The following is a 13,595-nucleotide window of genomic DNA, read 5'->3' on the forward strand; positions in this document are numbered from 1 at the left end:
TGGGTTGCAGAAGCTGGGGGTGAGCAGGCCCTGTTATTCCCCAGACACATCTGGGAGCTACCACTTCTCACCACCTCCCCCACCAGTTCCTGGGCCCTCCTCTACGGCCTCTCCTCCTGCAGGACGTTAGCAGCTACCTACTGGTCTCTTGGCTTTTCCTGTTAACACCCAGCAGATGCTTTTCCCACCAGCAGCCAGAGTGACTGAAACCACAAATCCAAGCTCTGCTCTCTGTGGGGTCAGAGCTTTAGACTTTGCCTACCGCATTCTCCCTGTCACTCACTCTGCCTTCTTTGCTCTACCTCAGGGCCTTTGCACATACTGCATGCTCTTCCTCCAACCTCCAGTTGGCCAGGTGCTTTGTACATCCAGGTCTCTGCTTAGACACTCCCTTATCAGGGAGTCCTGTCCTGGCCACACTGTCTGACGGAGCCCCCCTGTTACTCTCTTCTTCCCATGCTTTACTTTTCATCATTGCCCTGTCATTACTGAGGTAATATTTCATGTTTATTTGTTTGTCTCTCCCTTGATTAGAATGTAAGATCCAGGGGGGGCACCTGGGTGGGTCAGTGGATAAAGCATCCAAGTCTTGGTCTCAGCCTAGATATGGATCTCAGAGTCATGAGTTCAAGCCCCACATAAGGTTCCACACTGTGCATGGAGCCTACTTAAAAAAAAAAGTAAGCTCCTTGAAGGCAGGAGTTTTCTGTCATCCTGTATCCCCAAGGCTTAGACATTGGAACAAATTCTGACACATGGTGGTAACTAGTCCATAAGTATTTGTTGAAGGGAGAAAGGAACAAATACCAAAGATGGTGAAGTATCCGTCAATGAGGAAGCCAATCCCATGGCCTCTGTTAAACCACTGTCTCTGTCAAGAGATGCAGGCCATGATGGGAGAAAGCTGTCCTTGCAGCCTGGGCCCAGTCTGGACATCTGAAAGCTACATCCAGTGGGCCCTGGAAGTGGTGACTGTCAGGTAGCACCAGCATCCGCAGTGGATGCCACGTGGGCAGAAGAGCAAGAATCCTGAGCCCTCGAGCCTGCAAGTGTGTGTAGTGCTGGCAAGGGAGCATGATGGCCTCTCTGGGGTGGCCGGGTGTGCCACCCAGAGCCTCTCTGTCAGCTGTGGGAAGGGCCTCTCCATGGATGGACATGGCTGCTTGTGAAGCCACTTGTTTCTTCGTCTATTTGGTGATATTTGTGGAGAGCCTGCTTTGCACTGAGCTCCATGTGAGCAGCTAGGAGCATTAGAGCGGAAAAGACACAGGGGGTCCCAGCTTTCAGGGAATTCAGTCCTGGGGCTTGAGCACTGAGTGGGGTGACCAAGAAGACATGATGTCCTGTGGAGGAAACTTGATGTAACCTGTCTGAACTCTGATGGCATCCTTGGTGGAGCTGCTGTCGATGAAGTCCGTGAAGCCTTGGTGTCCTGCACCCCCTGTGCCCTGTGGGGACAGGCTGGATGCCGCCAGAAAGGCTGCTTTGACAAGTGGCTCTGAGCTTCAGGTGTCTCTCCTGTCATGTGGTGGGAGCCTGAGGTCAGATTTGCGGGGTCCAGCTCCTCCCCTGGCCTGTTGATCCACAGAGCCAATTCCTCCTCTAGGGCTGACATTCCTTTGAGGCAGCTGAGTGGTTTTCTCTTCCTCTTCCTTCTGCTCCTTCTCCTCCTCCTTGTCTTCTTTCTTCTAGTGCAAGATTCTTCTTCAGCACCGCTGCCCACCTTCCTGGTAGCCGGAGGAAGCCTGGCCTTCGGGACACTCCTGTGCGTCGGCATTGTCCTCAGGTAAGTGAGGTCCTGGCGGTGGCCAGGGGTGGCCTCCTGCCCCTTATCTGGCTGGTGTGACCTGATTTGGATTCTGTTTTAGAGGAGGAACTGACAAGATTGGATGACGGATTAGATGAGGAGAAGGAAAGATGGGGGAATGTCCAGGGTGACCCTCAAGACTCTGGCCTCGGCAATTGTATAGATGGCAGTGTTGTTACTATCTCAGAGATGCTGGGTGCAGGGGAGACCACCAGATAGGGCAGTGATTCTAGTTTGGGACCATGGAGGTCAAGGTGCCTGTGAAAACCGCAGGCAGATGTGTTTGTAGACAATTCTGATCCCTGCCAGTGTGGGAGGTGGGGTGGGAAGGATGCTGTGATGGGCCCCCTGGAATTCGGATGTTGAAAAATTGTGCAGACCCAGAGGGGCCAGAAAGCCTGCTTGACAGACCTAGAGGGGGAGGGCGTGTGTCCCATTTGGAGGGAGCTACTTAGGCTTGAGGGGCTGTAGGTGATAGGACCTCACCTATCCTCCAAAAGTCATAGACCAGAGTGGTGGCAGGGCCACATGAGAAACACCATGAAAGTCTGAGTGCCTGGCAAGTCTGAGTGCCTGGCCAGACCCCCTGGGAATATTCTGTATCTCAAAACCAGCTGATCTAGAGGGGCCCTGTCAGTGCTCAGTCCTGCTGAAGGTGGAGAGACACTTGGGCTGCATTGGTGCTGTGCCCATGTCTCCATCTCTCCAGTTGGGCACCATTGGTTTGGTCACTATTCCTGAGCTTGCAGAGTCAGCCAACAGTATTCCTCCTATGTGAGCAGTAAGAAACCGTCCAGAGTTCATGATTGGAGCACAGGAACGAGCAATTTTGCACATGCTGAAGATCTGGGGAGGTTAGGTTGGGTCTTGGCTCAGATGGCAGCTCACAGCGACAACTGCCCGAGCGCAGGAGGAACTTCAGACTTGTCCCTCCTTCTCTTGCCTCATGTGTGGCTTTCAGGGGTTCTCACCAGTGACTGCGAGGGGAGGTTTTGGGGTGTCTGGGGAGGGAGGGTTAGATTTCCACATACATGGGATCCCCATGGAGACTCTTAGCCACAGCTTTGCCACTCAAGTTATCTGGGTTGGAAGATTGGCAAGGTGACATCTCAAACTGTATCCAGGGTTGTGTCCACTCTGCTGTCCCAGTGTAGTGGTGAGCAAGCTGTCTGAGGGTGTACAGAAGATAAGCCTCCAAGTGTGTGGAGGTTGGTCCTTGGAGGGGCTGAGTGCTTGTGGTCTCGTACACCTCTGGACCAGAGTGGGGCTGTGCTGGCATTCTGGGGTCTTCCTCCTGCCTTCGGAGGGATTTGTGGTCCCCCTTCCAGCACCTACTTCTATGTTGTTTCTCTTTCTTGTCTGGGCTTCCAAGGACCTTTCTTATAAGCCACCATAGACCCTATAGAGTAACTGTCAGGGTTTCCAGTTGGCAGATGAGGAGATGGGAGCTGGAAGAGCCGAGGTCATGACAGCTGGTGCCGAGAAAGCCAAGACCCCAGCCCAAAGCTCATGCTCTTTGGATAGGGCCTTACAGGTCAGGTAGTCTAATTCTTTAATTTGACAAATGAGGAAAAGCTTTGAGAGGTGAGATGACTCACCCAAGGACACAAGCTTATTACTAGTGGAGCCAGGACTAGAACCCATGTCCCAAAAGTCCCTGCCCACCAGACTAACGGCCGTCAGCTAAGAGGGGTGCCCAGCTAGTCCCTTCCATCCTGTGTTGGCCAGTGGCTTCCTTAACAAGCAGCGCCATCTTGGTGTGCTCTGAACCATCGAAAGAGCAGCTTTAGGTTGGGAACTGACCCTGTTTTTCATAAACATTTGTTTGCTAATCTGCTGATGGTGCTTGGACACCAGCCGGTTGCTACACAACCAGAGCCCCTGGAGGCACAGATGGGGCAAGTGCCGTGTGTTGACAGTGTTCAGTGATTTGTTTGCTAGCCTGGTGGCTTCCCGTTTTCTCTCATGTAAGGCACATTTATTTGCAAATAGGCCAGTTATTTCAAGTGGTGAAAAACCCCTCTCCTCCCCAAAGCCCAGATGTCGAAAGGTATATAAACCTGGGGAAACTGGGAATTCGGAAGAGCCTCAGTGACCACTGGAATGGCCACACTGCAACACGCAGTATATGACATCCTGCCAGTCCATTTTATCTATGTAATACGTTTATTTTGTATCTCAAGCAAAGCATAGTATTTCCTAAGTATTTTCCCACAATTATTAGTGATAATTAAAAGACACTTATATGTGTCTGAAAACAGGTGTGGCATCTTCTGAAGCAGATGTTGTGACTCCAGGTGGGGGTGTAGTTCTCTTGCACTACGCCCTGTGCCCCCCAGGGCCCTTTCTGTGGTTTATGCTGTGAGGCACTGAGAAATAGGGTCTTCAAAGCCGAGAATTGTTTTTCTGTGTATTTATCTGGAATGGACCTGCACTTTAGTGAGGACTTCCTGCGGGCGTGCCTGTTTAAATCACTGTGAATTAACTATGTGCCTCATTCTAGTATTTGAAAACCAGCTACGCCCCCACCTCTAGGGTGGAGGCACAGGCTGCTCCTGGTGCCGCAGATGTGGCTGTGAACAGGCAGCTCTCTATGTCACTTCTCACTAGGTCTTGGTTTCTACCTGTGACTTGTTTAGAAGTGATGGTTGTTATGTTTTTAAAATTTTATTTTGGCTGCAGAATGTTTTCTTTAAGCAAAACATTATGAAGCGCAATATGTAAGATAGAGGAAGGGGCTGAGGTGTGAAGTCTGGCGGCAGGGTCCAGCCCTCCCTCGTCCCTGGCCCACCAGTCCCCTTCTCAGGCCAGAGCAGAGCCAGCTGTGGACACCCCCAGGCTGGCTGCTACCAAAGTCCCTTTGAGCTTAGTGATTTTTATTTTTTTTTAAGATTTTATTTATTTATTTGAGAGAGTACATGACCAGGGGGAGAGGGAAAGGGAGACGGAGAAGCAGACTCTTGGACAAGCAGCGAGCCTGACACAGGGCTCGACCCCAGGACCCTGAGATCACGACCTGAGCTGAAGGCAGAAGCTTCACCGACTAAGCCACCCAGGCGCCCCTGATCTTAGTGATTTTTCAAAATCATCTTATTCACTCAAACTATTTCAGAAGAAGCAAAGCTCATTTTTCTCAGTTATACATCCAGTTACTTGCTTTGGAAAAAAAGAGGTCAGACACTGCTTTCCCTGTGGGTTAGCTAATGTCAACAGAGACTTCAATGTGGTATATGCTGATTTGATAAATAGTGACAAATAGGGGCACCCAGGGGGCTCAGTGGTTGAGTGTCTGTTTTTGGGTCAGGTCATGATCCTGGGGTTCTGGGATCGAGTCCCACATCGGGTTCTCTGCAGGGAGCCTGCTTTACCCTCTGCCTATGTCTCTGCCTCTCTCTCTGTGTCTCTCATGAATAAATAAATAAAATCTTTTAAAAAATAATGACAAATAAAAGAAAAACATCATGCATTACCCAAAGACTGTTAATTTTTAACATGCAAATGTGATCAGAGTCTTGCAAACACACAGAAAAGTACACACATCCCCAAGCTTGCACGAAGTGAACACACCCTTGCAGTTTGAATCCAGATGAAGAATTTTTTAGGTTCAGGTGAGTTTCCTGAGACTCTTTCCTTGGCCCAGTGTCTTGTTTTTATGTAGCTGTGATTATTTTGCATCTAGAACTCTCAGTCCTGCCTTTTGAATTTAGTGTCAATTATAACATAAGCATTTTTTTTCGCATTATCTCATTTCTTTGTAACCCTCACCTTAGCTGCAGGTGCCGTTAAGCGGATGTACCCAGGCCTCTCAGCCAACCTCCTATTGGTGGTGGTTTCGCTCTCACAGACAACTCTGTGCTAAACATCTTTGTGCATAAAGCTTTTCCCGCAGCTCTGGAACTTCCTTAGGCTCTGTTCCCAGAAGTGGATTCCTGGGCCAGAAGGTCTGAGAGTGCCCCCTGCCCTCAGTCTATACTGGGGTCCTGAGGGAGGGTGATAACCCCCAGGACCCTGCCCAGTGGAGCTGTGGGAAGCACCCCTGCTGTACTCTCTGCCAGGTGGGGAGCCCTCGGCCCCATTCTGCACGTTGTTTATTCCATTTGGATAATGGGCTGGGAGCCAACTATCAATGATTTATCGTCAGCACGACAGGAATAGCCTGTTGATATAAAAAGAAACCCAAGGAAAACCCCCAAAACTTGTTTTTGGCCTTGGCTTCCCTCCTGCCTCCAAGCCCTTCCTGGAGAAGGGACTGGGGGAGCGTCTGGGCCCGCGTGGGAGTTGGTGGTGACAGTGGGAGGCAGGGCGAGGGGTGCTTCCCCAGCACGGGCCTGACACATCTCAGGAGATGACTGTCGCCAGCTAATGGTTCTCTGGTCGGCAGAGTGACTTGTCTTGGTTCCTGAGCCCTGGCTGAGGGCTCAGAGCCGAGAGGGGCAAGGAAGCTGTGATCAGAGAGATGTTTATCTCCTTCCTGTGTCACATCCACTTTCCTGCCAGATGACTCACTCGTGCCCCAGGGGTGCCCACGCGGGGTGGCAGGAGTGGGCCGAGTGCTGGGGGACTGGGAGCGGGGGGGGGGGGGGGGGGGGCAGCCCTTCCTGCTGCTGCTGTGCCCTGCCCACCTCAGCCCAGCTAAGAGGCCTGAGTTCCTTCCGTGCTAAAAGAATATGTGCTCTTTTTTAAGCGAATGGATTTGGGGCCAGTGATGTGGGCCTGTGGGCAGCCTCTGGTATAGGACCGACCAAGTCCCTAGGGCTATAGAGGGACACTTATGGCCACCCGAGCCTCAGTTTCCCCATCTCTAAGTCGGACCATGATACCCTTGGTTCCTCAGGGTATTGTGTAACCAACCTCCTAGTGACGGAATAAATTGTTGTAACTCTTGAGCCAAAAGCCGGGAGTGCCAGGCCACCAGAGCAGGTCTGTCGTGGGGGAACTAAACATGCATATGATTTGTGTTTGTGTGTCCCTGTGAAGGTTCAAGAAGACATGGAAGCTGCATGCCCTGAAGGAAGGCAAGGCCAGCATGCACCCGCCGTATTCTCTGGGACAGCTGGTCCCTGAGAGGCCCAAGCCCACCCCGGTTCGTGTGCCCCTCATCTCCCCACCAGTGTCCCCCAGCAGCCTTGGGTCTGACAACACCTCGAGGCACAGCCACCTGGATGCCAGGGGCCCACAGAGCCCCTACGACATCAGCAATACAGACTACTTCTTCCCCAGATAGCTGGCTGGGTGGTGCCTGGCCAGCAGGGTGCCAGACCTGCTGAGCTGTGTGAACAATGAAGCACAAACCAACTCATCTCAGGGGCGTGGGGCCTGGAGCACTGCTTGTGCAGGAGGACCTCGTGCAAGGTGCTTCATTTCTTGAAACAGGTTTGCTTGCTGCCTCTGTTCAGAATGAAGAGGTGATTGAGTCTTGGAACCCTTCTTTCCCAAGTGCCCAAAGGGGCTGGAGTCCATGCCGGTGCCCAGAGGGGGCAGGACACTCAGGTGGGCAGAAACCGGTGGTTGCGGAGGCACAAGCTGCAGCCTACAGCAGGTGGCAGGTTTCCTGCTGAGACGCCCCTGGCAGCTCCCTGCACAGCCTCACCTCCCAGCTTGTCTGTGGATCCTCTGCTTTCACGATTCAGTCTTTCCAGGTCTGAGGATGGGAGAAGCACCTGCCTTCTTCCCCACACCTGGAATCAGCACAGAGGTATCGCAGAGAATCTCAGGGCCTGCGGGTTTGGCATGCAGTTGTGATTATTTCCTCATTAGCATTTTGCTGAATGTGAATGGTGACCCAGGCACTTGCTGAATCCGGAAGCAGGTGCACTAGTCTACTTCCCCTCTTCGGATCCCAGGACTTCCGGAGGAGGGACCAAGAGGAAGAGGGTCATGGGGACAGGCCTGCCTGTTCCCAGGGAGGAGAGCTGGCTGCAGGGGGCTTCTGCCTTGGGGGTCCAGGGCTGCGGCTGCTGTACTCCTGCTGCCACAACTTTGTTTTTAGTTGAGCCGAAGAAACAAGGGAAGATGATGTTAATGTGAAAAGACAAAAAGATCCTGGCAAGAATGCATTTTAACTTGCTAAAAAAAAAAAAAAGAAAGAAACACCTGTTGTTTTATGTTGAGAGAGTGGGAGAGCCTGTGCTCACTGTCAATGTATGAATAACTTGGGGGAAAACCTTAGTAACCTTTTTAGCACAAAACAGTCAAGTGAAAAGGGAGAAAACACAGTTTTCCTTTTAAAGCAGAGAGTCTGGTTTCATTCTACATCTTGTTTTTGTCTTAAAAAACATAGTGAAACATGAAAACATAGTGTGTGTCTTCTGTAACCTGGGGGCACGCTGTTCCCATCCTGGCAGCTGTGGAGAACACGGCATCCAGCGTCCACCCCTGAGCCTCAGGTTGTCCAAGGCCTTGTCACACCATCCTCTCCCTTGGGGTTATCCTTTTACGTGACTCCTCAATTTGCTTCAGGTTGGCTAGGATTAGGGCACTGACCGAGTGTGTCACCATGTGTGTTGCTGTGGTGGGGTGGCTACTCACACTTGTGAGTGTGGCCTTGCCAATTCAGGGATGTGTGTGGTCACCGCATGGGATGTCCCAGAGTGAAGCGGTGACTAAAGTCAGCCTGTGACCACCTAAGAAGTCACCAGACCACAGACTTTTCTAGTAGCCTGTCTTTTTGGAGAAACAAGCACAGTGGCACACAGGTGGCGACAGGTGGCGACAGGAGGAGGAGAGCCATGCTTTATTGACTATTTGCTGGGTCCCATCGGTTGTGTGCTCCTGCGCCACGGCCGGGCCGTTCTGTGTGTGACTTTGGGTCCTGATGCTGCCAGAAGTGAGGCAGGTGTTTGTTGTTGTTGTTTTTCTCTAAAGTTTGAGAATAGCAAAAATGCTGTTAAAGGGAAATAACACAAATGAGACTGTGCATGAGAAGCCTCTTCTTTTCCAAGAGTGCCACCAGAGCCACGCCCCAGGGGTGGCGGAAGATGAAACAGATAGCGCAGGCACTGCTCTGATCTCCTGTTGTTACTTTCATTATTATTGTAATGAAACTGCCTTTTTTTTTTTTTAAGTATTGGAGAGGGTGTTTTCCCTTTATTTCTTTATAAGCTAGTGAGAATGAAGGAAAAGTATTTTTCTCTGGATTGTAGGTCATGCTCAGTGTGCCGAAGTGTACCTGCTGGGCTTTGCGCTGGAATCTCGAAACCCCCAGTCAGTGAGCATGCCTCAACCGACCTCCCCCATGTCCTACAGGGCACCTGTTTCCCTCAAGAGGGGTGTTACTCACCTGACCCCTGTACCACAGCCAGACCTGAGATGACAGCTCTTCTTGCTGGGTGAGAAAAGTTGAAAATATGCTGGGTCAAGGTCTCAATTAATGTGGTCAGTAATTCTTGTAGCATTAATGGAAATGTTTCTGAAACTTCAAGTGGGTAGCATTGAATAGACCTACAAAGCCTTTGGTAACTCTGAGAGCTCTTTGCTCTGACGAGGTCTTGACCTCGAGGTCTGTGTGCCAGGCTCTGGGCTCACAGAACCTCTGCCAGTCCCCTGCTATCCCAGGGGCAGGATACCGTGAAGAGGTGTGGCAGCTGCCACTGGAAGCATGTTGGGAGCTTCCCGCTGGTGAGAAGAGCCGTGTGGGGCAGGCTTGACGTGGTCATGGTATGTTTGTGGGTTTCCTGCAGAATGTTTAGGAATGTCTTGCCCAGCTGAGCTATATCACCTCATCAAAGGTACTGAAGGTTGACCCACTTGGGGAAGAGTCTGACATCCAGTTTCAGGTAGAGTTGGTGAGAAACGTGCCTTCATTTGGAGAGGCAGGGGCAATGGGTGGCCCTTCCGAGGTCATGCCAGCTCTCCCATGCGGCAGTTGGCAGCGGGGCTATTGCTGGAAGGCAGGCCAGCTGGCTCAGGCTCTGTGCCAGACACCCCTGTGCATCCTCTGCAGGTTCTGCTAGCGTTGTGTCCTTGGGGTGGCCTGGGGGCAGTGCCAGGGAGTTTCTATGACAACCTTACTGATTATTAAGGAATGCTGCCAGTTTTATGAACATATGCTCAAATGAATGTCTGCTTTAGGAAGAGGATTGGAACAGCACGTTAGCAAGGCTGTTAATTAGCAGGGAAACTGTGTTTGGATGGGGATCACACATCTGTTAAATATAATACCTCAACTTTACCTTTTTTTAAAGAAAAATAATAGTTTTAATTTTTAAAAAATTTTTTTACCTAACTACCTGAAAGCAAATACCAAAGGCTGATGTCTGTATATGGGGCAAAGGGTCAGTATAATGTTTTTCAATATTTTTCTCTTTTTATCAGCTATTTTGCATTCAAAGTGAAAATTGTACATGTTTGAAATAAATAATTTCTAAAAATATGCTTGAGATGTAATTATGGTTTGGGGCCCTGGGTTGTTTAGGGGAAAGACTTGCCTGCTTAGAGAGGGAAGGGTTGGAGAAACACAGCGTCAAGCTCAGGACCACGTGGGGAGCCCCCCGCCCCCCCGCCCCCCGCAGGATTGAGCTACCTCTAAAAAGAGATAGGTTCAAGAAATGAGCAATTTCTCGAAAGACTTGAATTATAAAAATGTTTCCCAAAATGAATCGTGGGGTTTCTGGAAGGGTGTGGATACTGCTGCCATGTTTACCATTGTGGCCCTGCGATGGGTGTGTCAGGGAGGAAGGGAGGGCAGTTATTCATCAAAGACTATTTGTTGAATGGGGGTGGGGGGCATGTGAATGGTGTCACAAAGGCAACCCCACCCTCCCGATCATCAGCCGAACCTGTCCCCTCTGGAAAAGGGTCTTTGGCAGGAAAGACCCAGGGCACGGCCACCCCACATCTTCCAAACAGAGGAGAGCCATCGTGTGGGTGCTCCATGGACCAGGGGTGTCATGCCAACGGCTCTGGGCTGGGCAGCCGAGGACTGATGTGAGTTGGGCTGGAAGTCCAAGGCCCAGGATGAGCTGTGGGCCACATCTCCTTGAGGTTGGCCTCCGTTCAGCCTGAAGTGTGGCAGGAAGCAAATGTCCCCCCGGGTGGCCGCTGTGGGCCGTGCCAGTATGGGAGCGGGGCGGAAACAGAAGGAGGTGCATCTCTCTCCAGTGTCACCATCAGGGTAACATGGTCCTGAGGCTCCTTCCACCAGAACTGGGGGGTGCTGTGAGTGAGTGATTCCTGGAGGTGGCAAAGGGCCACCAGCTATGGGAACAGACCCTGAGGAGAGAACTCTCCTCCGTCCAGGACTGTCCACACCTGAGAGATGCCCGGGCCAGGGGCAGGAGACCCACCGCTTGCTGCTGGAGGCCTCCGGCTTCCGGCCGCAGCTGGGCTGTGCAAAGGCCAGGCTAGGGGGTTAGGGCGCCCCCCCTGCACATGCCGCCTGTGCTGGCATGGTGATGACCGATGACCTAACCCTGTGCTGTCTCCGGGTGCTGACCTGCCCCAGTGTCCTCATGGAAGTCCCTGCCTACTGCAAGTGTGTGTCACTCAGCATACAAACACCTTAGCCGTGTCTTATTTCACACCAGTCGTTTAGGTGAGGATTCAAAACAAGTAAAATAAGTTTTTCAGTAAAGTCATTAAATATTCGTGCTACAGATGTACTGTTTAATTAAGGACATTCTTCTAAGAGAACTTCAGATTGCTTAATAGAGATGCCAGCGTTCACAAATCTGACTGCGCATAATGGAAGCTTCACTATGATTCTGCAGAATAGAATTCATTGAGAAGACAACTGTGTTCTATTTTGGTTGCTAAGCTGATGTGCTGTGCAATAGGGATTTTGGAATGCTGGATGTTGTAAGTGTGACATCTTGGAATCTGTGCCCAGTGAGAGATGAGGGGCAGACACCCGCTTGTAGAGCCACTTGCCTGCCCTGCAGGGTGCAGATCTGTGCCAGCGCCCTGTGGGCATCCACAGGGACCCCTGTTCAGCGGGTCTGATGTGGGCATAGAAAGCAAGCAAGCCTCCCAGATGGCTCCGAGGAAGATGGTCATGGAGCCCAGGAGTGACTATGAACCGTGGCCATTTCTAGGACCATGTGGGTGCTGTGGGAGCTCCACACCTGAGGATGTATGGCGTCCTTTGGCGGATCATTTCCGTGGGCAGATCTGAGGGTCAGGAGCAGCTTGGGCTCCAGCCCCAAGTCTCTGGTTCAGGGTGTCTGTGGCCTGAGTGGGCACTCCCAGGTCCCCCCACAGCACAACCAGTGTTAGTCTCTGTGCTGGAGACCACTAGGCTGCAGGCAGGATCCTGCGACCATGTGTGGTATTAACTGGGAAACAAACTCTGTGGACAGCAAAGAAGACACCACCAGCCCTACTGGTCACTTGAAGGCCACAGCCCCTTTTTGGTAGAAAGAGTATGTTAAAATGAGCTGTTGGTAATAGCTGCAGCCTGTGGACGCTCCACCATGTGCTCACAAACTGTATATTCTTTGTCATCCTAATGACGCTACAAGGTAAGTGTTCTTGCCAGCTCATGGATGAGGTTGAGCTTGAGGCAGTGGTCGGTCCAAGGACTCTGAATTGGTTAAGGAGCTCACCTGGACCGTAAACCTGGTCTGCTCGACTCCAAGATCACGTGGGGCACGTGCTCTGTCCTTACCATGTGCCTCAGGCCCACAGGCACTGGTGACCACCTGGATGGTTCTTTTCCCAATCCCTCGTGGGCGGAGGCCTGGTCCACTCACCTCCACGGGGGGTGGATAGACCTGGGTTCCCCGTTTGGTTTGTCAGCACCTGTCATGTGAGCAGGGATGGGAAGCCAAACCTGTGGGAGTCAGGAGCCTCCAAAGGCAGCCAAATCCCAAAGGATGAGGTGCAGAGGGGAGGGGCAGCAGCCAGTTCCTTCCTCTAAATGACCCTTGATCAGAAACCAAATCTAACCACTCTCCCTCCCCCTCTATACCAGCTCTCACCTCTGAACTTGAGTGAATGGTTTGGTTTTCTCCTGCTGTTTCCTTGCTAGACACTTTGGTGAACTTCCTCGAAATGCTCCAATTGTGCTTTATGGAAACCTTATACCTACTCTCTCTGGTCACCACACTATATGGTGGTTCTCTTTGTTTTTTTTTTATTATTTATTTTTATTTTTTTATTTATGATAGTCACACACAGAGAGAGAGAGGGATCCCATGGTGGTTCTCTTTGGACAGTGAGACTCTCAGTGCTGGCTGGGGGACAGAGGGACCAGCCTGTTCCTTAGGATGCTGACCGTCCACCAGTTTGTGAGCAAACACTGTCTCCAGGAGCCTATGGCAAATCTGCCTAGGAGTTCAGGCAGACAGGTCCAGTGGGAGTGTGGTTGCACATGAGGGGCTTGCCCAGGGCTGCGGCTGGGGGGCAGCGGGCAGCCTTGTACACACACTCTATTGAGCAACTTTTGTGATGTTCTAAGAGCATTAGGGAACCACCAAAAACTAGATAGATACTCAACTTTTTTTCTTTTATGCACAGTAAACATTTTTTCATATGAGCATGCATGCTTTTACAATTGAAGAAAGCTTTCATTAAACATTTATAAGTCCCTGTTTTGGAATAGCTCAGCCACACTGTGCTATCAAGAATATTGATGGAGGATCCCTGGGTGGCGCAGCGGTTTGGCGCCTGCCTTTGGCCCAGGGCGCGATCCTGGAGACCCGAGATCGAATCCCACATCGGGCTCCTGGTGCATGGAGCCTGCTTCTCCCTCTGCCTGTGTCTCTGCCTCTCTCTCTCTATCATAAATAAATATAAATTAAAAAAAAAGAATATTGATGGAGAAGTATGAGAAGTAGGTGGGGACCACAGG

General features: G+C 51.2%; 1 protein-coding gene across 1 annotated transcript in view; it reads left to right on the plus strand.

Moving 5' to 3' along the window:
• The window catches only part of IL6R (interleukin 6 receptor), a 42,759-nt gene extending 32,581 nt beyond the window's left edge, over positions 1-10,178 (plus strand). Inside the window, exons 9-10 of the mRNA XM_025997155.2 lie at positions 1,693-1,786; positions 6,785-10,178. Of these exons, the coding sequence (XP_025852940.1) occupies positions 1,693-1,786; positions 6,785-7,031 (341 nt within the window). The 3' untranslated portion in view covers positions 7,032-10,178. The remainder of the gene's footprint in view (positions 1-1,692; positions 1,787-6,784) is intronic.
• The last annotated feature ends 3,417 nt before the right edge of the window (positions 10,179-13,595 follow it).

This window comes from Vulpes vulpes, chromosome 13 (assembly GCF_048418805.1).
Source record: "Vulpes vulpes isolate BD-2025 chromosome 13, VulVul3, whole genome shotgun sequence".
Taxonomy (NCBI): Eukaryota; Metazoa; Chordata; class Mammalia; order Carnivora; family Canidae; genus Vulpes; species Vulpes vulpes.